This window comes from Mandrillus leucophaeus, unplaced genomic scaffold (genome assembly GCF_000951045.1).
Source record: "Mandrillus leucophaeus isolate KB7577 unplaced genomic scaffold, Mleu.le_1.0 Scaffold144, whole genome shotgun sequence".
NCBI classification, from domain to species: Eukaryota; Metazoa; Chordata; class Mammalia; order Primates; family Cercopithecidae; genus Mandrillus; species Mandrillus leucophaeus.
Window position 1 is genome coordinate 3391036 of NW_012101410.1, and position 24527 is coordinate 3415562.

At 35.9% G+C, this 24527-nt stretch overlaps 1 protein-coding gene across 7 annotated transcripts in view; it reads left to right on the forward strand.

Moving 5' to 3' along the window:
• The window catches only part of TTC8 (tetratricopeptide repeat domain 8), a 55025-nt gene that overhangs the window by 17658 nt on the left and 12840 nt on the right, over nucleotides 1–24527 (forward strand). For 3 of the 7 annotated variants that reach the window (XM_011974295.1, XM_011974296.1, XM_011974297.1), the window contains 5 exons: nucleotides 56–145; nucleotides 2451–2495; nucleotides 11587–11672; nucleotides 15755–15842; nucleotides 19875–19985. In XM_011974295.1, coding sequence (XP_011829685.1) covers nucleotides 56–145; nucleotides 2451–2495; nucleotides 11587–11672; nucleotides 15755–15842; nucleotides 19875–19985 — 420 coding nt within the window. Of the gene's footprint in view, nucleotides 1–55; nucleotides 189–2450; nucleotides 2496–5254; nucleotides 5333–11586; nucleotides 11673–15754; nucleotides 15843–19874; nucleotides 19986–24527 lie in introns of all 7 variants that reach the window. The other 4 variants (XM_011974294.1, XM_011974293.1, XM_011974299.1 and 1 more) reach the window with 3 other exon arrangements.

Sequence of the window (24527 nt, forward strand, 5' to 3'; positions counted from 1 at the left end):
TTTATGTTTCAAGAGAAAGTTTCAGATCTCTTGTTCTATTGTTTTTCTTCTGTAGGCTTCCATGCTTACAAGTCCTGATGGACCATTTATAAATTTATCTAGACTGAATTTAACAAAATATTCCCAGAAACCTAAGTTGGCAAAGGTATGTACTTAAAATGATTTTGAGTTATAAAGTAATATTACATGTATGATGATAATGACAAATTAGAAAATGAATAAAAACTTGTGAAGGAAAGGCCGTCTTTATTGAAGTGGAAATGTTTAATATGTAAAATTACTCTTAGTCTTTGAGTTAATTGAGTTAAGAAAAGTCAGTCAGAAATAAAGTACATATACCATTGTTATAGGAAATTCTTTTCACTTGATAAAGAGTAGTAATTTATAACAAAGAAAGCAGTTATGCAGCATCATCTTTGTAGAATGAAGCTTAAGAAGTCATCTGTATATGTACGTAGTTTTTTCTTTTTTAGCTTGGACTATTCTCAGAGAAATAATTTTCTATCCTTGTAGCTTTTTAGGACTGTCAAAAAATGATAAAAATTATGTACTCTTAATTAGTAATTTATCAGGCATCTCAATAAGGATTACTCAAACCACATAGCGGCATGCCAACTACATTAGTAATTATTACTACTCAAAGATTAAGTGCTCCTTCAAATTAAAGAGAAAATGAGAGGCAGAGGGAGAGGGAGAAAGGGAAAGAGAAGGAGAGGAAGAAAAAGAGAAAGAGAAAAATAAAGGAAGGTGTCCATGACCTTTTCAGTATATAAACCTTGAGGGTGAGCTTGCAATAATTCAGAGACAGGAGCACTTATCTTCCGGAAACTGGTTTAAGCCTAGCTCAGGTTTTTAGCTGAAATCTCTGAGCATAAGTGGTGAGGTCATTCCTAATCTCAGTTCTAATGGTGTTTAACATACGTGTTTACTAAATACCAAACACTAGAGAAAATTAAAATGGACACTAGCTGTACAGACTTAAGTTTAAGTCTGAAAAAAAGATGCCATTTGGTAGACAGGGAATTAGCCTATAATAATGCTGCTGATTTTTTTTTCTTAAATTCTTGTTTGGCAGCAATCCAGTTGACTTCATTTAGTAAAATTGTAAAGCTATCCTTACTTCCCTTTCTTTTATGAGAGTGGAGTATTGAAAGCAACTCACATGGAATATCTGGTTCCCGACCATTTAAGGCCACTTACTTGAAGGGACTGTCTGCCTGGTTGATACCATTGCTATATTTTGACCAGAGAGTCTGTCAATGGAAACATTTTTCTCAATTAAATTAAGATGCATCCAGGACAGACCTGGTCTGTTACTAGATTTAGCCTGAACTAGATTTTGTGCTTTTTTAGTATGTCGTAGAAATAATGCCAGGTTTTCCTGTCTTTGGCCCTGAGCTTGCCTTGACCCACCAGGACTCATTTTTAATATAGGCATATTGCTTGGGGTGTCTGGGGTGACCCTATGACACTGTCTTTGATGCTATAACATCCTTTTCATGGCAGTGGTAGCACCAACTGCATTCTTAACTTTTCTTTCTTTATAACAGAAAAAATGGAGGGATTGTTATAGGGTTTTTTTTGTTTTTTTTTTTAAAGAAAGGCCTTGTCTTCATTTTTTAAAAAAATTGGTTGCCTCCAAGTCTTCTTTGTTAGTAACCTTGATATCTTCTAGGGGTGTTAGCCTCTTTGCAAGTGGTATTATGGAAAGTGGTATGATGGTATTATGGAAAAAGGTAATGCCAATAAGAGTAAATGCTTATTTGTTTAGAGGAGTTGAGTGAAATATTGGAAATAAGTGTTCTTAGCCCTGGCTGTCCATGCGAGTTATCTGAGGGCTTTAAAACATATAAGATCAGGCCTTTGCCATCCCCCCAACTTTGATTTAATTTAAGTGGTCTGATCTGTGACCCACCACCAGGTGTTCCCAATGTCCAGCTTGGCCGAGTAGCATCCTGCTAAAGAAACCTGAATATTCTGAATCATAGAGTTACTATAAATACCATCTAAGGAGAAATAGCTTTAAAAATTAAGCAAAAAGCACCTCGCTTTACCCTTGTACTCTACTTTGTTTCAGTAGAAACTTCCAGTTTTTTAATGTCTAAATTGTCCTTATTAATATCATAATCACTGAATAATATATGTAGAGAGTGTAAAGAATTGTCTCCATCTGTTTTACGACAATCCTGAAGTTGGTCTTTAAGAAATAAACTTTTCATTTGTCTTTCTAATAAAATATACAATATGAAAAAAATGTTTAATTCTTTGAGCATTCTAGTTTGTAGTCTGTTAAAACCAGAATCAGTTGTAAATAGTAATATTTTAAAATGAGTGATTGTAACAAAAGATGGATAGGCCCTTTTATCTATAAATCCAAGGCTTTAGAGTGCTTTTGTTAACATAAAATTTAAAAAACATCTAATGTATTTTTGACACTTTTTTCTTCACAGGCTTTGTTTGAGTATATCTTTCATCATGAAAATGATGTTAAGACTGTAAGTTTTGAATTCATGCTATTTTCTTTTGAAATTTTTCTGACTTTGTAAGTCTAGATTCTGAAGTATTCTATTTCTGACCTTATAAACAGATGAAATTATTAAAGATTGGAGAATAATTAATACTTTAAAATCCACCCTCCGTTTCAGTGGGAAAATGTGTATAAATACACAAGCGATAAGAACTATGCCTAGTTCATAGAGTATGTAGATCTCCAATAAATGGGAAGATACAGATAATTGAGAATACTGCATGACGTGCTTGTGTTAAAGTTATAGTTTTTATGCTAATGGTATTGTTGATCCATTTATTTCCTTAATCCATATAGTATATTCTAGGTTTACTAATGCACGTATTTCTGTTATTTTTGTGGTGTGTCCTTTTCCCCTGTCTTTAACATTTTGTGATCAAAGATTTCAAACATACAAAAGTAGAGGGAATCATCTTCATGGCCTCTTAACAGAGAATTTTAAAGTCATATGTGTATGACTTCTCAAATTGTTTTGATTTTTGCATGCTTATATGCAAATGAACACAAGCGGAACAACTTTGGTCAAATGTAGTTCATTCTACAGTGTCTGATTGCATGTTTTCTCATTTTCCTATTAGTTCCAGGAAAAAGGCTTTATATCCATATATTAAGCATTTAGGAAAATAAAAATGTTTTCCTTAATTGTGTTTTCTTTTTTTCTTCTTCTTTTTATTTTGAGACAGAGTCTCACTCTGTCACCCAGGCTGGAATGCAGTGGCATTATCATGGGTCACTGCAGCCTTGACTTCCCAGGCTCAGGCGATCCTCCCGTCTCAGCCTCCCAAGTAACTTTGACCACAGGCATGTGACACCATGCCTAGCTAAAAAAAAAAAAAAAAAAAAAAAAAAAAAAATTATCTATAGAGACATGCTCTCCCTATGTTGCCCAGGCTGGTCTTGAATTCCTGGCCTTAAGTGATCCTCCTGCCTCAGCCTCCCAAAGTGCTGGGATTTCAGGTATGAGCCACCATAGCCATCCCTTAATTGTGTTTTTTATGTGTCAACCACTAGCTATACACTAGGAGACCTAACAAAAAATATGATACTTTTCCCTGCCTCTACAAGCCATGTAATCTAGCTGAAGAAATAAAATGGACATAAATGAAATAATTAAAGAGGTAACTGTCAAACTGTGAAGTTGTTACCAAGTAGGAAAAGGAAAAATTCAGAAGGGATGATATTAGTAAAGATCCATAAAATAAGTAGGATGTATGGAAAGGAGGAAAAAGAAATGTAAAGAAAGGGCAAAAATAAGAATAAGATATGGAATGATCAATAAATAGGCCTTATCCTAGAAAATAGGAGTTCCACAGAGACATTTTAAAGAAGGAAGTGACAGAACTTGATGATAGATTTGATACGGGGAACAAAGGAAAGATAGACAGGTCAAATCTGCCTCCTAAAGATGCTGTGAGAAGAGTGACAGTTTTATTAGCAGAAATGGGATAATTAGGGAAGGAAGTCAGTTTGTGAAGAAGCTGACTAAGTGACTTGAAGACATTTTGAGTTTGAAATGACAAAAGACTATCTAAGTGGAGATACCATTGCATGTGTTGGGAGATGTGACATTGAAATCTAGGGGACAGCCTGGGCCACATATACAGAATGCGGTGTTCATAGATGTGGTTATATAGGGAAAACAAAATATGAAGGTTGGGACAACTGAGAAACCATGCACATTTCTGGAAACGAAAGTCAGCCATCTTAACTTCATAAAAAGCTGGTGAGAGGCTTTCAGCATGATGATATATAAAATTATGTGGTCAAACTGTAATTAAAAAGCATTAGAATGCTATTCCATTTCATAAACTAGTAAATCTCGAATGACTAAAGTATCGTAAAGTGATACTCTTATATTTGGAAGATTAATGCATATCAGGGGAATCTATTCTTTCATCCAATATATGTTTGAACCACAGTTCCAGCCCTGAGATCACACAGTGAAACAAGCAGACAAAGTGTCTGCTCTTTTAGAGGTAATATTCTGGTTGGGCAAGGAATAGAAACAAATAAACTTTAAAATGTATGAAGTCTCATGGGCTAATGAGTACTGTAACAACAAAGAAGCAGGCAAACAGGTAAGGGAATAAATAATGACATCGGGGAGGATGCTATTTTGGATGGAGTGGGGAGTGGTTATTGAAGTCACTCTGAACAGAAAACATGTGGCTCAGTGGCTGAATTCCAGCACTTTGGGAGGCCGAGGCAGGTGTATCACGTGAGCCCAGGAGTTCGAGACCAGCCTAGGCAACGTGGTGAAACCCTGTCTCTACAAAAAATACAAAAGTTAGCCAGGCGTGGTGGCACGTGCTTGTAGTCCCAGCTACTCTAGAGGGGTAGAGCTGTAGTCCCGGCTACTCTGGGAGGATCACCTGAACCCAGGGAGGTCGAGGCTGCAGTGAGCCATGATCATGCCACTGCACTGCAGCTTGGGTGACAGAGTGAGACTCTGTGTCAAAAATAAAAAGAAAGAAAAGAAAACATTTCAACAGACACCTGAATGAAGGGAGACAGGAACCACATCATTATGTGTAGGAAGGGCATTTTCAAAGAGCTTTAATGTAAAGGCCCTGAGTAGAAGCATGCTTGGGTTGCCTGAGGAACAGCAAGAAGGCCAGTGTGGCTGAGTGAAGCCTGTGAGGAGGAAGAGTTGTTGGTGATGAGTTCAGAAGCTAGACAGATCATAAGCCATTTGTAGGTCATGGCAACAGTGTTTTTCATTGATAGATTCATCTTGAGGATGTAGTTCTACATCTTGGAATTTACCCATTCTTATTGAGGAATAAAAATCACATTGAAAAAAATGTAAGATTTATTCCCTGCACTACTACACTTATGTTCTAAAGATTCTAAGGATTAGCAGACTTTAATTTTTACATATTATGTTAGTATCCTAGTTCTTCATGCATATGGACTTAACAAAATTTGATTTTAAACAGATAGAGTAGTAACATTTAAACTTTTTATTTTAAGCAGCAAAATCCTTTTCTTCAAGTGAAATCTTATCTAGACCCTAATATGTAAAACAGACAAAAGTTGAGCTACTTGAATTATAGCAGGGCTAGCAAACTTAGAACATATCCATCAGCCCTCCTCCTTGCTCCTCCCACCCCATGATCTTCTACCTCTCAAATATTAGGGCTCTTGGGTAATTCCTATATTAGGCTCTGTTTCTAAATTACCTGGGGAATTATTAAATAAGGACTTATGGATCTGTGCTAGACTTCCTGAGTCAGAATCCTCAAGGGTACATCTGGCGAATCTGTTGTTAATAAAAGCTCTGCAGGCAATGCCAATTTTCAGGCAGGATTGGAAAATACTGCTGTAGAATATAGTAGTTTAAAAACCAATGATTAATAGAAGGGTGTAATGCCAGGTGTTCCCGTGTAGTAAAATAGACCTGGGGAATACTAGCAGAACTCAAAAACCAGAGCTCCCTATAGCAAACAAAATAAGAGGAGGTGTGTTACCTGTCTCAATGAAAGAAATCAGCAAATGAAGAGAAAAGAGACAACAAACATGACTCAAATATATCTCATTAACATGGAGGTGATAGTAAAAACTATTGAGAACTGGAGTCCCCATTTATAAATTATATATTTTTATTCTTGGTAACAGTGACTCTCTTAAAACACCAAAATCAAGCAAAATTGTTGAACAAAATTGTTGACTCTTTTTGAAATCCATCTTTATAATTCGTTAAATGGCACTCGAGAAAATTTGGGGACTTTGTTTTAGATATTTATTCAATGAAGAATTTAAAAAATTTAAACTAGCAAACAATAGGGTATTTCATAAATTTGGTTGGATTTGTGAAACAATCACAAAGGAAAAAGACTCACTGATACGTATGTGTAATCCCTATCTAGTGGACAGAAACAAAATCAGAAGTAAAAGGGCAATAGAAGGGGGAATTACATACATGAAGCATGATTTTGAAATATTGGTATTTATCATGTATAAAAAAAGCTGATCTTGGCTGGGTGCAGTGGTTCCCACCTGTAATCCCAACACTATGGGAGGCTGAGGTGGGTGGATCACCTGAGGTCAGGAGTTTGAGACAAGCCTGGCCAGCGTGGTGAAACTCTGTCTCTACTAAAAATACAAAAATTAGCCGGGCGCGGTGGCGGGCGCCTGTAATCCCAGCTACTCAGGAGGCTGAGGCAGGAGAATCGCTTGAACCCGGGAGGCGGAGTTTGCAATGAGCCCAGATCACACCATTGCACTTCAGCCTGGGCGACAAGAGCGAAACTCCATCTCAAAAAAAAAAAAAAAGCTTGATCTTAATTTTTGAAAAATTTTTATGAAAATAGAAATGACCCCAAACCAGACAACCTACATTAGAAAAAATGCTGGTAAATAAGCACATTAGAGGTGTACTTTCTTAATAACAACAAAAATGTAAAATAAAGAGGCTTTGGCCTTTGAGTTTTATATTTATGAAATTAGAAGAAAAATCCTGGGGGAGAGTACATTAGATAGCCATAAAGATATTTCCTCAATTTGTTTCTATAATTTCACTTCTCAGGAGATTGCAGGAAAAAGTAAAGTGCTGTATTTGCAATGGTGTTCATTGCAGCTTTAGGTATAGTGGCAAAACTGCTGGGAAAACAACCTAAATGTTTAATAATAGGGAATGAGTTTGGTAAATTGTAATAAATAGCATAATGGAATCTTATGTAGCCATTAAAAACCATAATTATAAACACTAGGCAGAAACATGAAAAGTGTTTATTTTATAATGTTAAGCCAAAAGTATGCCATTTAGTATGTTAAACAGAAGTATAACTCTAAAAATATTTTGTATTTATGACAGATACTAGAAGGTATTACTTAAACATTAAAATGGTAGTATTTTGAGGTTAAGATGCATTCATTCCACAAATATTTGTTGAACGCCTATGTTGTACCTCATGGTACTAATGGAGATTAAGTCTAATTTTACCTTTGTTTTAAAATTTTTCAACAGTAATGTTATAGTAACTTTACATTTATAAAATGAATTATAAATTAGGGGCAATAATATGTTAAAATGCTTCCGATTTGTACTCTGCTTGTGATTTTCATCTGCTTACCCCCATATACATACATTTTGTAGAACATAAAATGGAGCAATTTGTTTTGTTATTATTTGGTGAAAAACACAAATTGTTCCTTTGTTTTCCATTTTATTTACTAATTCATATATTGATATATGCATTGATTACTCTTTAAACAATAATGATTGGGTTGTGTATATCAGTACTTTGATGGGTGCTAGCGGTGCTGAGTCGGACAGATGTCTTGTTCCATTTCTCACTCTGGTATGGTCTTACCACATTGTAGTGCTGTTGTGGATCAGGTTGTTCCATTAAAATGTCATTCTTGCTTTTACCAGAAATGTTATCTTCTGAATGGAAGAAGGATTTAGATAATGAGTATAAAGCATGTATTTTTATATCTTACATATATTTTGTAACTTTAGCTGGAAAAAGAAAAAAGGAATTCTGTTTTTTTAACATGTTAAGAAATCAGAGGTGTTTTTATATTTAGATTCCTTGGGTGGCCTCCAAATTTCTCTTTAAAGAAAGTATTTCACACAAATACAGAGACTACTATAGACCAATATAAGAAATACCTTGAAATGGTGTTTAAATATTAAGAAAGTATAAAACTGATTCTCCATGGAAAACAATTTTTCTGTCTTTGAGCTTTTAGTGCTTTTCTTATGTTGTGGGGGTGGGCAGTATCAACAAAACTCAAGTGGCACGTGGGCTGGTGATTCCGTGTTTATCTACAGACAAATAGGAAGAATACTGTAGAGGTAGAGAACGCCACGAAGTGGTATTTACATTTTAAGGAAAAGTAAAGTTATCTATGGAAAACTGTTTTTGCCTTTGAGTATTTAATAACTCCCTTTCCCCACCTTTCCCTTTTTGGACAATATTGTTGGTATTGACAAAACTAAAATGGCATGTGAGTCGGTTATTCTGCAATCTTTGTTTCCACGTGCTCTTTAATTTCATCATCTTGAAGTTGTTACAACTATAACATAGTGAAAGGATGACTTTTTAAAAACTTAGATCTGCCAAAATTCCTTCTACTTTTGGACGTTTATAAACTTATTGCTTTAAAAAATGACATTCTGAGCTTTTATTAATATCTAGATATTGGTTTTACTAAATCATCTAAAGATCATTAAATTTAAGTCTTATAGTTATTTATTTTAAAAATTTGGGAATGGTTATAGAAATATAGATCTTCTGTCACCACTTAAAAATTTTAAGGTTAATAGCTTTTAATTATGAATCTTATTACTATGACAGTTTTGTTTGGTTCTTAAGGTATTGTCAACAGAAGTCAGAAACAAAGATAATAATTAATTCAGTCAACAGATAGTTCTTGAATACCTCTTCTGTGCACAGCAATATTCCAGAACAACAGCAGAGATGTAAAAGAGGAGTATCTGTCCTCAGGGAGCTTGTCAGCCACTTAAAATTGTCCCAAATGGGCCAGGAATGGTGGCTCACACCTGTAAGCCTAGCACTTTGGGAGGCTGAGGCAGGTGGATCAACTTGAGGCCAAGAGTTCGAGACTAGCCTGGCCGACATGGGGTGAAACCGTGTCTCTACTAAAAACATAAAAAATTAGCTGGGCGTGGTGGCACATACCTGTAATCCCAGCTATTCAAGAGGCTGAGGCATGAAAATTGCTTGAGCCTGGGAGCTGGAGGTGTTGAGATTGTGCCACTGCACTCCATCCAGCTTGAGCAACATAGCAAGACTGTATCAAAAAAAGAAAGGAAAGAAATTGTCACAAATGTTTTTCTTTAGTGCAGTGAGGACAGAAAAACCAAATTCTGCCAAAATATTTAGAGGTTTATTCTGAGTCAGTATGAGTGACCTCGGTCTGGGGATACATAGTCTCAAAAGGTCCTGAGAAAATGTGCCCAAGGCAATTGGGTTACAGTTTGGCTTTATACATTTCAGGAAAGTATGGGAATTGCAGGTAAAATCATAAATCAATACATGGAAGGTATACATTGATTGGGCCTGAAAATTCTGTACATCTCGAAGCCATGGCTTACGTGTCATTGGTAGGTTTTAGGGATTCTTTAGGTGGCAATTAGGTAATCTTTGTCACTTGAAGTCAGTATATAGGGATGTTTAAGATCGGGGGTGTCTGCCATCTCTCATGTGATGCTGTACTACAGTCAGATTGGAAAGTAGGCCGCATTATACCAGGTTAGTTTAAAAAAATTGTTTAATGAGATTTCATGGTTTGTAGGGTGTGACTCCCCAAGCCTCCTTGGAAAGGATTTGGGGCAAGAGAAAAAAAGGTCAGAGTTCTGTCCTTAGCAGCCTGAGTCTTCATCATTATAATTTCTTTTTGCCATTTTTATTCTGTATCAATAATTTATATTAATATCCTTAACTGGATTAGTACAAACATATGGGTTCTCCATAGGATGACTTGTTTTAGAACCAACTATGCAGGCAAAACCAACAGCCTGTAAGAAGCACTAAAACTAACCTTGGGAATTTAGAATACATAAAAAATTTTTGCATGACATCTTTTTCTAAAAAATAGAAGGTCTGTTTATACTAAGCATGAGAATGACTATGATCTATTTACTGGAAAAGGTCTTTATAAAGATCAAGTTAAAATGTTTAGATATTTACCATGTATGCCTGAATTGAGCTGGCTGAAAATATGTTTTTCTAGTATATCTGAAAATAATGCTAATTGAAGTTATACTTTTCTCCTCATTTTTTTGGTTTCATTTTTATTTCTGGCTGGGGTCAGGGTGGTGGGGGAGAATAATAAGCATATGAAAGTAGTGTGTGGCTTGTTTTTAATTTTCATAGCTTTCAAGTAGAGATGCTGATTTTTCAAGTCCATTAGAGGCTCAGCATGGTGTCACCATTTCTTTATAAGTAGTTTGCATATTTATAGATCTCCCCTGGAGAAAGAAGATGGGGAACACAAGGAAAAATAATTAATTATACAGTAAGAGATTTAAGGAACTCTTCTCACATTCATTTCAGAAAAGAGTTGATATTAAGAAGTGGACAGTAATCTGGATGTGTTTTGAGATAATAGAACTGAAAATCTAAGAGTTACTTTAACTGAGCTCTTGGATATCATGATTATATTAACACTAGCTAAAGAATAAAACATTTTCAGCCTTGAGAGAAAAATAGTATTATAAAAAATCAGAATTCTCTCTTAACTAGTAGCCCCAGCTTCTATTAATCACATCTTTATCTGAGCTTCAAATTTCTGCAAAGACTGATTTGCTTTCCCTTTGTCAAAAATGGTTTCTACTTCCTCTGTATAAAATTCTAATTCTTACTTAGTCACCTCTTGTCTAATCTTGAATAAACAATAGAGGGAACAAATTTGAGAGTATTAAAGATATGGGATAAACAAATGTAAAATAGGAAAGCAATTGAAGAGAAGATCTTCTTCAGTTTTCAGCACAGGGGAGTCTGCTGCTTAGAATTGCCTGGGACGTAAGGTGATGTCAGAAGAGTGGAATGATAGTTGTTGAAGACAGCAGTCATCCAAATACTTAAGTTCCTCTCACTCTTCTTCATGATCCCATTTTCCAGATCTTTTCTCTACCTGCTTTCTTAATCTTTCTTTCTTTTTCTACATCTCTCTTGAAAGTGGACACTGCCCCTGGATCTGGCTTACACACCAAAGACTTGACTGCCACGGAGTTTGGAGGCATTTTGAATCATTATACAGTAGATAAGTCAGGGGGAGTGGGTAAAAACTTAGGCATTTTTTAATATCAGTTTTGTGTCTTGTATATTAAAATTATATTCAAATATATTGTACATCTGCTTCCCTTTGATGAGTGTTTTTATCTCATCTGCTATTAGCCCTCTGGTCTGGAACTGATTAGCGAAAATTGGTGGGGCCATCTGGAAACATGAGCAACTTGAGTTTCTGTCTGATTTCTAATGCACGTTTTGACTGGTGCTAATTATATGGTCTATTTCATTATTTATTTTCCTGACTGCTTATTGTTAGAAAAGAAAATACTAATCTAAAATGAATTGTTTTCAAAGGCTTTGGATCTGGCTGCCCTCTCCACAGAGCATTCTCAGTACAAGGACTGGTGGTGGAAGGTACAGATTGGAAAATGTTACTACAGGTAAATTTCATTATTTTTGAAGGGCCTAGAAGTGGCCATGTATTTTAGGGTCTCAAATCTGATACTTTTTTGGAGGGTAGTTTTTCCCATGAAGAAATGAGAACTGGGTCTTTGGCTTACTTGATAAAGCGTTTACTTAACAATCACAGGGTAGCAATAAGAATTGATACCTTTAGAATAATAAAACTTTTGAGCTGAGAGAGGGAAGCTTTGAGACCATCAGGCCCAACTCCCCTTTTCACATGAGGAAGCTGAGGCCAAGAGAGTGGTTGTAATTTGCATCAGGAGCTAGTGAGTAACAGACCCAGGGACTAGAACCAAGTCTGCTGATTTCTACTTCTGTTCTCTTGGTAATCAAATCTTTTGTTTACACCCATGCCTCACATCTGTAAAACACTTCACAGTTAAGAGATACTTTGTTCCTACATTGTACCATTTCACTTAAGTCTCACAGCACCTTGGAGGTAGTGGCTATTGTTAGTCCTTTCTTCAGATGAGAAAAATTGAGCCTCACGAAGATAGAGTGATTTGTCCAAATTCATGTAAACAGTAAGTGGTAGAACAAGAACTTGAGCTCACTTTCTGATGCCAATTATCTTGCTGTTTCCACAATTCCATATTGTTTCTCTAGGACCTTAATATTCTTATATTCTCTTAATGTTTAAATGTATTTTAAAGCAAATTAACTGAAAGATCAGAAGAATCATAATGAATTTTATGAATATTTATAGAGCAACTAGTAAATAAGATCTGAAACTTGTTGCTGATATTGAAATGCGTATAGAACATTTGGAAAAATAGAAACAAATGAACAATTCTATTTTATAAATATAAATATCTTTTATTATTAAAATAGGGTAGACTTCAGTTACTATGAACACACTTCAATATTTATAAGCTTCAGTTTTCATTCAAGTACTGTGAGAAAAAAGAAGACTATAAATGGGATAAAAAGCATGTTTATTGTTCTGCCATTGAAATTAAGACTACTTTCCATTTAGATATTTCACATAGAACTCTAAAGTGTTTTTTCCTGCTGCTAGATGGAAAAAGTGTTTCCTGCTAAAAGGTAATTTTAGACCATTATATCATTAAACTCTTATGAATGTAATTCCTGGAGACAATCTTGAAATCTTGAGCTGCCAAGCAAAACCTTCAGAAATGCTTGATAATTAAAGGAAAGCAAAACTGTGATTGCTTTTGCCATCCATAAATGATGGCATTTAAATGAATATACCTTGTCATATTAAATTATCCTTCTTTTCTGTTCTTTAATACCTGCCCATCTTTATGACATATTCAGTATTCTTTCATTTACACATTCATTCACTCAGTAACATATTTAATGGGCAGCTACTCTGCCAGGAACTGGGAGTACAAAGATTAGATTATCCCTTCTTTCAAATGGTTTACAATAGAATGGAAGAGAGGCCAGTAAATAATTACAGGTTAAGTATTTCTTATCTGAAATGCTTGGGAACAGAAGTGTTTCAGATTTTGTGTTTTTTCAGATTTTGGAATATTTGAATATATATATAATGAGATATCTTGGGGATGGGACCAGGTTTAAAGATGAAATTCATGTATGTTTCATGTAAACCTTATACACATAGGCTGAAGGTAATTTTGTGTAATATTTTATTTTATTTTATTTTTTAGAGATGGGGTCTTGTTCTTTCACCCAGGCCGGAGTGTAGTTGTGTGATTATGGCTAACTGCAGCCTCAATCTCCTAGGCTTAAGCCATCCTTCTGCCTCAGTCTCCCAAGTAGCTGGGATTACAGGCACATGCCACCATGTCCAGCTAATTTTTTAAAACTTTCTTTTTTTTATAGAGACAGGTTCTTGCTATGTTGCCCAAGGTGGTCTTGAACCCTGGGCCTCACACCATCCTCCCGCCTTGGCATCCTAAGGTGCTGGGATTATAGGCATGAGCCACTGCATCCAGCCGTACTCCCATCATTATATCCTTTTCAATGAAACCAAATTCAGCATTCCCTAACCTGCTGTGTACTTTACTGCCTATGTACTTATGTTCATGGTTTAATTTTATTTTGGAAATGTCCCTCTTCCCTGCACATCTAGCTGTTGAAATCTTGCCTATTTACTATCTCCCTGAACCTCCTCTGTGCTCTCAAAGCACTTTTTTTCCTGATTGACCATAATATGATTAAATTTATTTGTGAACATGTTTTGTTTCATTCTTTGATTATCATTGCTTTAAGGACATGGTTGTTACTTTCTTCATTTTTCATCTCCTTACCATCATGAAATAAGCATACAGTTGACACTTTACAATTTTGTTAAATTTAAGTTGGAGAGAAAAAGTTGGCAGCTGGACTCTGACTCTTTGATATTGGCTGGTGTTTATGAACTTGACTGATGTTTTTTGCCTTGACTTTCTTTGAACATGGCATGCTCCATTTTCTTTGCACAAGAATTCATGTGGTAGATTGCTTTTTGATAGTATTAGATGAAGTTATCTCTTAAGGCTGTAGTAATAAAAAACATGGTTCTTTGACTTTCATGTAGCTCAATATCTCTGATTATATTTTTATTTTTTAAATTTATCTTTCTATCTCCATTGTTTTTAAAATAATCTATTTCTGTTTTCATATTCTTGTTTTATATGTATCTTTTTATTGTAATCCCTTTTAAATGATTTTTGGAAAGAAACAAGTTAGATAAAAATACACAGACTCTCATGGATACTTTAAATTAATGGAATTTAGTGACTGTATTTCAGTCACGTGTTTAAGACTTGCATGCACGGCCAGGCACGGTGGCTCATGCCTGTAATACCAGCACTTTGGGAGGCCAAGGTTGGAGGATAGCTTGAGCCCAGGAGTTTGCAGGCAGCCTTGGCAACAAAGTGAGACCCTGTCTTTACGAAAACAAAATACAGAAGTTAGCCAGGCCTAGTGGTACATGTCAGTAATCCCAGCTACTTGGGAGGCTGAGGCAGAGGATTGCTTGAGCCCCAGAGGGCAAGGCTGCGGTGTGCTGTGATCCCACCATTGCCCTCCAGCCTGGGCAACAGAGACTATCTCAAAAGAAATAAAAAGATTTTCATGTTCAGTTGATGTTATGTACATAAATATGATAAATATGTTGTTTTTCAGAACTTTAGAGTTCTTTGACCTTTAGCCTTTAACCACTTTCATCCCAAGGCCTCCAGTAGTTATTTGGGCATCAGCCACACCAATGCTTAAGGTTTAAGTTATGAAAAATGATCAAAGGTCTTCTTTCAAGCCTTTAAATGAAAATAGCACAATGGAGCATACTGTCTATCATTTTGATTTTATTTCACAAAATGAAACATTATCGTAGCTGAGTAGCTCTCAGATAGCTAAAAATGAGTGATTATGAGTAAGCCTAACAGATCTATTCAGGACATGAATGAATAGACCTGTTGAAAGTTGTGTTTTAATGATTGAATTAGTGGCAACAAATTCTTTCCTGGGTATAAGAGGTAGGCACTACTTACATCAGGACAATCATATTTAGGCAGGGAGCAAATCTCAGATTGATAGACTAGGACAATCAGTATCAGATACCTAATAAGGGAAAACAAGATTTCTAGAATAATAAAATGGTATAACTATATTACCCCAGTGTTAATTATTACTCGGTCAAAATCACTTTTAAAGATAGCTTTTAAAAATGTGCTTTTGTCTCAGAGCAGAAGATGTTTTCAAATAAATGTCATCCTTCAGCTCTTCCAGTAATATGGAGACTCTAAGCATTTATTCAGGTCACTTGCCATATGTCCAGCTGATCATAAGCTCTTTGGGTGGTGAACTGATGTGACCTGGCTTGCTAGCAGCTATTATCTTAGTCCTGCTGTGACTAGGCTTCAGACAGACTCCTTACATACCATTTGGGGGTTAGAAGCCGGTGAATATGGGAGATAGGCAACTTATTGCTAAACTGTAGAAATAAACATGTTAATTTATGTGTATGTGCAACATTACCTTCCTTGGTATGTGCTTCCTCTTATAATTTGTCTCTATTCATCCTCAGGGTGTGATCTAGTGTTTATTTTTAAGTTGAATGTCTAATTCTTAAAATTGCTATTTGTAGGTTGGGAATGTATCGTGAAGCAGAAAAACAGTTTAAATCAGCCCTGAAGCAGCAGGAAATGGTAGATACATTTCTGTACTTGGCAAAAGTAAGTAAATCTTAATTTGAGTGAAATCTGCCTTCTCAGAATAAATGTTTAAATTCTGGCCATTGCATGAGGAGAGTAAACAGCTTCTTCAGGAATATTTGGCAAGTTACTATGTTTAGATTTAACTTGTTTTTCTTTACAGCAAGGGAAAAAATGAGAACATATGGAGGGTAACTGTCTCATAAGAAATTAATTGTCATGAAAAATAAGAAGACCCATTTGAAAGATTGCCCATTAAGACAGGAGAAAATACCATAGGCTCACTACTCGCACAGATAACAGGCCCCAGTGAGGCCTTATTTTCTACAGTACATTTGTATCCCACTTGAGCACGTAGTAGAGAACAGGGACTGTGTTTACGTAGGTTCCTAGTTACTCGGCTGAGGCATAATAATAAAAATAATACTTCTCCTTTATTGATCACCTACTCAGTGTAAAACACTTTATCATGTTCATTATATATGCAGTTTAATTTAACCCTCACAATAACCCTGCAAAGGTGAGTTTTATCATTTCCTTTGTACTCTTAAGGAAAATTAAATTTAAAGAGGGGTAAGTTTTTCAGGGTCACTTGGTGGTTAGGAGTTAGCATTCGGATCCAGGTCTTTCTGACTCCAGACCTATTCACTGCTCAGTGCCATCTGCAGCCCTACAGCAGAAATGATGGGGCCACCTAGAATTTTCTTGCATTTTTTTTTTTTTGAGATGGAGTCTTGCTCTGTTGCCCAGGCTGGAGTACAGTGGCATGATCTCAGCTCACTATAACCTCTGCCTCCTGGATTCCAGTGATTCTCCTGCCTCAGCCTCCCAAGTAGCTGGAATTACAGGTGCACGTCACCATGCCCAGCTAATTTTTGTATTTTTAGTAGAGGTGGGGTTTCACCATGCTGGCCAGGCTGGTCTTGAGCTGCCGTCCTCAAGTGATCTGCGTGCCTCAGCCTCTTAAAGTGCTGTGATTACAGGTGGGAGCCACCATGCCTGGCCAGAATTTTCAATAGTGGGGTAAAGTTACCTCTTGACCCTCACTGAGGCTATTTTGAAAGAAAAACACAAGTGGTGGTGATGACATGATTTTGCTTTATCTGTTAGAGTTTCTTAAATTAAAAAATGTGGTAAAGGAGATTCAAAAGAAGATGAGATATAAAAGGAAGTGCTACTAGTTCCTAAATATGGGAATAAAAATTAACATATGAAAAAGAAGCAAAATGAAAGTTATATAAATTTACCGTGCTAGTCTTAGTATGTTTTAATGACTTTCAAAAATGTTTGAAACTATCTGGTATCTAACTTTATCTTCTATATATGATATATTCAACTTAAACAATTTTTTTTTTTTTCTGAGTTAGGGTCTCACTCTGTCACCCAGGCTGGAGCGCAGTGGCATTATCACAACTCACTGCAGCCTTGACTTCCCACGTTCAGGCGATCCTCCCATCTCAGCCTCCTGAGTAGCTGGGACCACAGGTCACTGTGCCTGGATAATTTTTTTTTTTTTTGGTAGAGATGGAATCTTGCTGTGTTGCACAGGCTGGTCTCCAACTCCTGGCCTCAAGCGATCCTCTAGTCTCAGCCTCCCAAAGTGCTGGGATTACAGGTGTAAGCCATCATGCCCAGCCTACACTTAAAGTCTTAAAGAAGTTTCTAGGCATCATAGTAAACTTTTTGGAAAGAACTAGAAATTAAGGCTGAAGTCATACTATTTGACTGTCATCTTAATTGATAATCACTTACTATGTCATTGAAAAAATATGCTTTTTATTTAACTCTTGTTAAATACATGACTTCACCTGTTTTTCCATAAATTGATTTGTTTAAATCTATTATTCCCTACACAACTATATAAAGGTAAAATATACAGTTTTTCTTTAATGTATGAATGGATGGTTATTATGTAATAGAGATCAAGCAGATTTTAGTTTTGTCACAATGACACATGCATGCGTATGTTCATTGCAGCACTATTCGCAATAGCAAAGACATAGAATTAACTTAAATGCCCATCAATGACAGACTGGATAACGAAAATGTGGTACATATACACTGGAATACTATGCAGCCATAAAAAAGAATGAGAGCATGTCCTTTGAAGGAACATGGATGGAGCTGGAGGCCGTTATCCTCAGCAAGCTAACGCAGGAACAGAAAACCAAATACCTCATGTTCTCACTTATAAGTGGGAGCTAACTGATGAGAACACATGGACACATAGAGGGGAGCAACAGACACTGGGGCCTCTGAGAGGGTGTAAGGAGGGAGAGGAGCAGAAAAAATGACTGAGTATTAGGCTTAATTCCTGGGTGATGAAATAATCTGTACAACAAACTCCCCATGATATGAGTTTACCTATATAACAAACCTGCACATGTACCCTGAAATTAAAAGTTAAAAAGTGAAAGAGCTCTGGCATGGTGACTTGTGCCTATAATCCCTGGACTTTGTGAGGCTGAGGCTGGAGCATTGCTTGAGTCCTGGAGTTTGAGACCAGCCTGGGCAACATAGTGAGACCCATCTCTTTAAAAAAGAAATGTGTATATATATGTGTGTATATATTTTTATATATTAATACAATATATTTAATTTATATAAAAAAATATAAAATTATATAATTATAAATATATAAAAATAATATACATATATAATCATATAGTATAAATATGTAATATATAATATAAATATATAACTATATATAATGTTTATTATAATGTATACTATTATATAGTAATATAATATAAATATTTTTATATAATGTATATTTACATATGTTATATATACACAAAGGAAAGAGATCAAGCAGATTTTAAGAACATTGTTTTTTAAAGTTCTTAATTGTTAATTTAAAAATTAAACCTTTTAGATTATGTAAATACTAATTATATATTATTTGTTATATTTTTAAAGTATAGAACTTGTACAGTTCAAAAGTGTATAAGTAAAAACTGAAAAGTTATTATCCGTACCTCTCTCTCTAATCTCAAACTTTAATGATAAATACTTTAGTTTTCTGTTGCATCCCTTTGGATTTTTTCTCAAAACACACTCTTACTGTTTAGAAAGTGGATCCGAAAATCATGAAAAAAGTGTCATAATCTTATGTTGTCATATGTAAAATAGTAATACTGTTTTAGAAATTCCTATTAAGTATATGGTTTATTCCTGCTAATGTTCTAATTGCTAATGAAGTGGAAGCCATTATGTGCTAACTTGCTTAACTCCCTGATCTCATGAACCTGTGTCCTCTCTTGTTTTGGAGGGGCCTGTCCACTGCCTGTCTGTCTCAGGCCTTGTTCCATGGGTCGTCTCCTCTTTATTCAGCATCTTTAACCTCAGTCTCCTAATTGGTTTCTTAATGCCAGCCTATAGCATACTCATGTCTGTTCTATCCTAAAAAGGTTTTCCCTCGATTCTTTCTTGTTTAGTTACTATTGCCAGTCTCTGGCATAGTAAGCTCCCAGTAAGCATTTGTTAGAGAATAAATGAATGAATGCTTTATATATAACATGTGGAGATAAAACTATAACATCATTATTGAAAATTAATGCTGCACATTTTTGAAAATTCATTCTTCTTCTTCTTCTTCTTCTTCTTCTCCTTCTTCTGCTTCTGCTTCTGCTTCTGCTTCTGCTTCTTTTCTTTTTAAAGACAGGATTTCACTCTGTTACCCAGGCTGGAGTGCAGTGGTGCAATCATGGCTCACTGCAGCCTTGACCTCCCAGGCTCCAGTGATCCTCCCATCTCAGCCTCCAAATAGCTGGGACTACAGGAACACACCAACATGCCCAGCTAATTTTTGTATTTTTTGTAGAGATGGGGTTTCACCGTGTTGCCCAGGCTGGTCTTGAACTTCTTCTGTTCTCAAGCAATCCAGCCACCTCAGCCTCCTAAAATGCTGGGATTACAGGTGTGAGCCACCATGCCCGACTGAAAATACTGTAGTATCTAGGAGATAATTTGTTACTAATCAATAATTATAAATGTCATAACAAATATTATTTTAAGAATCTATACTTTTATTGAAATGTATCTTGTTTTTAGGTTTATGTCTCATTGGATCAACCTGTGACTGCTTTAAATCTTTTCAAACAAGGCTTAGATAAGTTTCCAGGAGAAGTAACCCTGCTCTGTAGAATTGCAAGAATCTATGAGGTAATTCATGTTATTATTATTTTTTTATTGATACACCATAGTTGTACATATTTTTGTGGTACATGTATATTTTAATTCCTGTATACAATGTGTAATGATCAAATCAGGGTAATTGAGTTATCTGTCACCTCAAACATTTATCTTTTCTTTGTGTTGGGAACATTACAATTCTTCTTTTCTAGCTATTTTGAAATATAAGGTAAATTATTGTTAACCATAATTTCCCTACTGTACTATCAAATAGTAGAACTTATTCTTTCTGTCTAAATATTTTTGTACCCCTTAACCAACTTCTCTTCATCCTCCAGTCTCCCCACACCCTTCCTAGCCTCTGGTAACCATAATTTTACTTTTTACCTCCATGAGATTCACTTTTTTAGCTACTGCATGAGTGAGAACATGTGGCACTTTTCTTTCTGTGCCTGGCTTATTTCACTTAACATAATGACTTCCAATTCCATTCATGTTCCTGCAAATGACAGGATTTTACCCTTTTTTATGGCTCAATATTACTTTATTGTGTCTATATACCACATTTTCTTTCCATTCATCCACTGATGGGCACTCAGGTTGATTCCACATCTTGGCTATTGTGAATAGTGCTGCAATAAACATGGGATATCTCTTTGATATACAGACTTCCTTTCTTTTGGATATATATTCATCAGTGGGATTGCTGGATCATATGGTAGGTCTATTTTGAGTTTTTTTGTGGAAACTCCATACTGTTTTCCATAACAACTATACTACTTTGCATTCCCATCAACGGTGTACGGGCATTCATTCCCCTGCCTTCACATCCTTGCCAGCATTAGTTATTTTTTGTCTTTTTGATGATAGCCCTTCTAACTGAGGTGAGATGATATTTCATTGTGGTTTTGATTTACATTTCCCTGATGATTAGTGATGTTGAGCATGTTTTCATATACCCTGTGGCCATTTGTATGTCTTCTTTTGAGAAATGTCTATTCAAGTCTTTTGTCCATATTTAAATTGGATTGCTTGTTTTCTTGTTGAGTTATTTGAGTTCTATATTCTGGTAATTAATCCCTTCTTAGATGGTGTATTAGGTGATTCTTGCATTGCTATAACATTGGTATAAGAATGGACAAACAGTCCAATGGAACAGAATAGAAAGCCCCAAAATGTATCTACCATAAATGGACAAAAATTGATACTGACATTACATTACATACTCTCTCTTTCTCTTTCTCTTTCTCTCTCTCTCTCTCTCTCTATATATATATATGTGTGTGTATATATATATTTAGAGATGGGTTCTCACTCTGTTGCCCGGGCTAGATCACAGTGGCGTAATCATAACTGACTGCAGCCTCCAAATTCCTAGGCTCCAGTGATCCTCCTATGTCAGCCTCCTGGGTAGCTGGGACTATAGGCTTGTGCCCCCATGTCCAGCTAATTTTTTTTTTTTTTTTTTACTTTTTGCAGAAATGAGGTCTTACTTTGTTGATCAGGCTGGTCTCAACTCCTGGCTTCATGCTTATAAATTTTAGTCATGTCATCAAATTCCATGAAAAGTACCATTGAGATTTCTTCGCTGCTGTCTAATTACTATAGTTTTACAATAATTCATGATATCAGGTTGGGCAAATCCTACCACCTTGTTCTTCTTGTTTACAGTTGGTTTTCCTGGCCCTTTGCTCTTCCATAGTGATTGTAGGATTGGCCTATCAAAAACCATACAAATCCCTGGAGGCGTGTTGATTGGAATTACATTGAGTGTATGAATGATGGAGAGTGGGTGAGTGGGCTGCCTTTCTTCCCATTCTCAATCATGATATAACTCTCCATTTACTTAAGTCTTTTTTTGTTCTTCAGTGAATATTTTGTAATTATCTCCAGAAAGGTGGTGTGTTGGGGGTCCCCCAGACCACGCTTTCATTGATTTACTGGGACTGACAGGACTCAGATTTATTTCAGCAAAAGGATACAAAGTAAAATTAGTGAAAGGAAACAGCTCTTGGGGTAAAGTTCAGAGGAAACCAGGTACAAGCTTCCAAGAGCTCCCTCCCGGTGGAGTTACACAGGACACACTTAATTCTTCTAGCAGCGAGTTGTGACAACTCATGAGAAGTGATGTCTACCAGGGAAGCTCATTAGAGACTCTGTATCCATGGTTACTATTGGATGCTGGTCATATAATCACACACTGTTTATCACACAGCAAACACTCCCAGAAGTAAACAGGCATTCAGTACAAACCACACTGTTTGTGCAAACAGGTTAGGTGTAGCAAGCTACGCTTATGATTTGGGGAAAGTTTCATATCAATGTAGAGAACCAGTCAAATTCCCAGATACAGGCCTTTCTAAGAATAGTGGTCTCAGGCCTGCTATGTTAACTTTTTTCTATGCAGGTGTATTTCTAGGTATAACTATGAATGGAATCCTTATTTTTTTTCTCTCTTGTATTTTCTATTTGATTATTTCTGGTGGATAGGAATGTATTACTTTTTAAACATTTTTTTGATACTAGCAACTCTTTAAATTTTAAGATCTTGTTCATAGGTCCTCTTGGATATTCTAAGTAAATAAAACAATCATCATTTGCAAATACAGGTAGTTTCATCTCTTCCCTTCAATTATTTTACCATTTTAAAAATGTGTCTTATTGCTTAGGACTTCTAATATATCTTTGAACAGACACATCTCTGTTTCCTTGAAATTCCTTGAAAATGCTAGGTATGATATTTTGAAATCATTTTCTTAGAAAAGAATGGAATATATTAATAGCTGCTATACCTAGGTGATAGTGTATGAATGATTTTTTTATACTTTCTGTATTTTCCAGATTTTCCATAATAAGCATGCATTACTTTTTAAATAAAAGTATTTTAACGTTGTCAAGAAAAACTATGATTTCCTTTTGAAATGTAATTTTTATAAATGTATAAATAGAAGACTTTGATAAATCAATAAAAATACTCTGGACTCTAAATTGAGTATGAATAAAACTTTGACCAACAAGCTAAACCAGTGGAATTCATGCTTGTTCTGGTGGTGACTATGCCAGTGCAATTGGAGCTCTGACCTTTAGGCCCTTACCTTCTGCTCATTTCTGCCCTTTTGCCCTTCTCTTCTTAGGCAGGAAGTGCTAGCAGAAAGAGCTAGAGAACTATCCCATCTTTATTGCATGGTTGCTGGTCAGAAGAATTCCTTCCAAGCCTCTGTTACAGTCACTGTTGCTGTGGCTGTGATATGGAGTAGCTCTGGAGTAGATTCCTTTTCTCAACCTTTCCCTGCTCTAAGTTGACTGTACACTTGAAGGAAGAAAGGAGTGGAGAGGAAAGCCTCTCAGTTGTAGGGAAAATCATGCACAAATAGAGTGATCGAAGACTAAGCACAGACTTAAAATAGTTGGTGGCAGTATTTCAGTCTTTTGCCTTGAATTTGCATAGTTAATTTCCCTTATGTCAAAGTTTAGCACACCAAAGTCATGTTTCCAGTGTATTCTTTTTCTCTTTATGTGACAATAGATGTTCAGTTAATCAGTAAATTGGTTTTAGCATTGCAGCCTGCACTGTGTATGCCTGTAGGGTTTTTGTTATATACATCATGCTTGTCCCTGGCTGGAGGGATTCCATTCCTCTATGTTCTCTTCTTTTTATGTATCTTTCATTGTTGCAGATATCTTTTAAATATTGTCTATTTTAGGATGAATATGTTGAACTGCTTATTTTTCATTGTTTGTTTAAAATGATTTATCCTTGCCAGATTTCTTTGTTGGTTGTTTCAGTTTTTCTTGAAGTATTTTGTTTATTCATTTGAAAGACAGATCTTAATTTTAGCCGTTCTTTGTTGAAAGGCATTTGCAATTATAAGGCATAAGGCAATTGCATAACCTTACCCTGGAAATGTTATTCTAGGGGTCTTCAAACCTTACTGTGTATGAAATGACCTTGGGAGTGGATGGGAAGCATGACCCATCCTCTTCCTCTGAATCAGAAGTCCTGGAAGCTGGGACTCAGGCATCTGGATTTTTAGCAAGCTCACTAGGTGATTGATTCTGATGCAAAACAAGATTTGAAAACTACTGCAGCATTCATTTTTTGCAGTTATTTAATTTTATTTTAATCCCAGCACTTTGGGAGGCTGAGGTGGGTGGATCACCTGAGGTCGGGAGTTCGAGACCAACCTGACCAAAATGGAGAAACCTTGTCTCTGCTAAAATTACAAAATTAGCCTGGCTTGGTGGTACATGCCTGTAATCCCAGCTACTTGGGAGACTGAGGCAGGAGAATTGCTTGAACCCAGGAAGTGGAGGTTGCAGTGAGCCAAGATCGCGCCATTGCACTCCATTCTGGGCAACAAGAGGGAAACTCCATCTCAAAAATAATAATAATAATAATAATAATTTAAAAATCTAATTATAGATTTTGTATCTACAGTTTGTGAATTGGATAAAAAATAACCACTGTAAGAATCACTTGATACCAAATTTATTATTATTATTTTTTTTTGAGACGGAGTCTCGCTCTGTCACCCAGGCTGGAGTGCAGTGGCTGGATCTCAGCTCACTGCA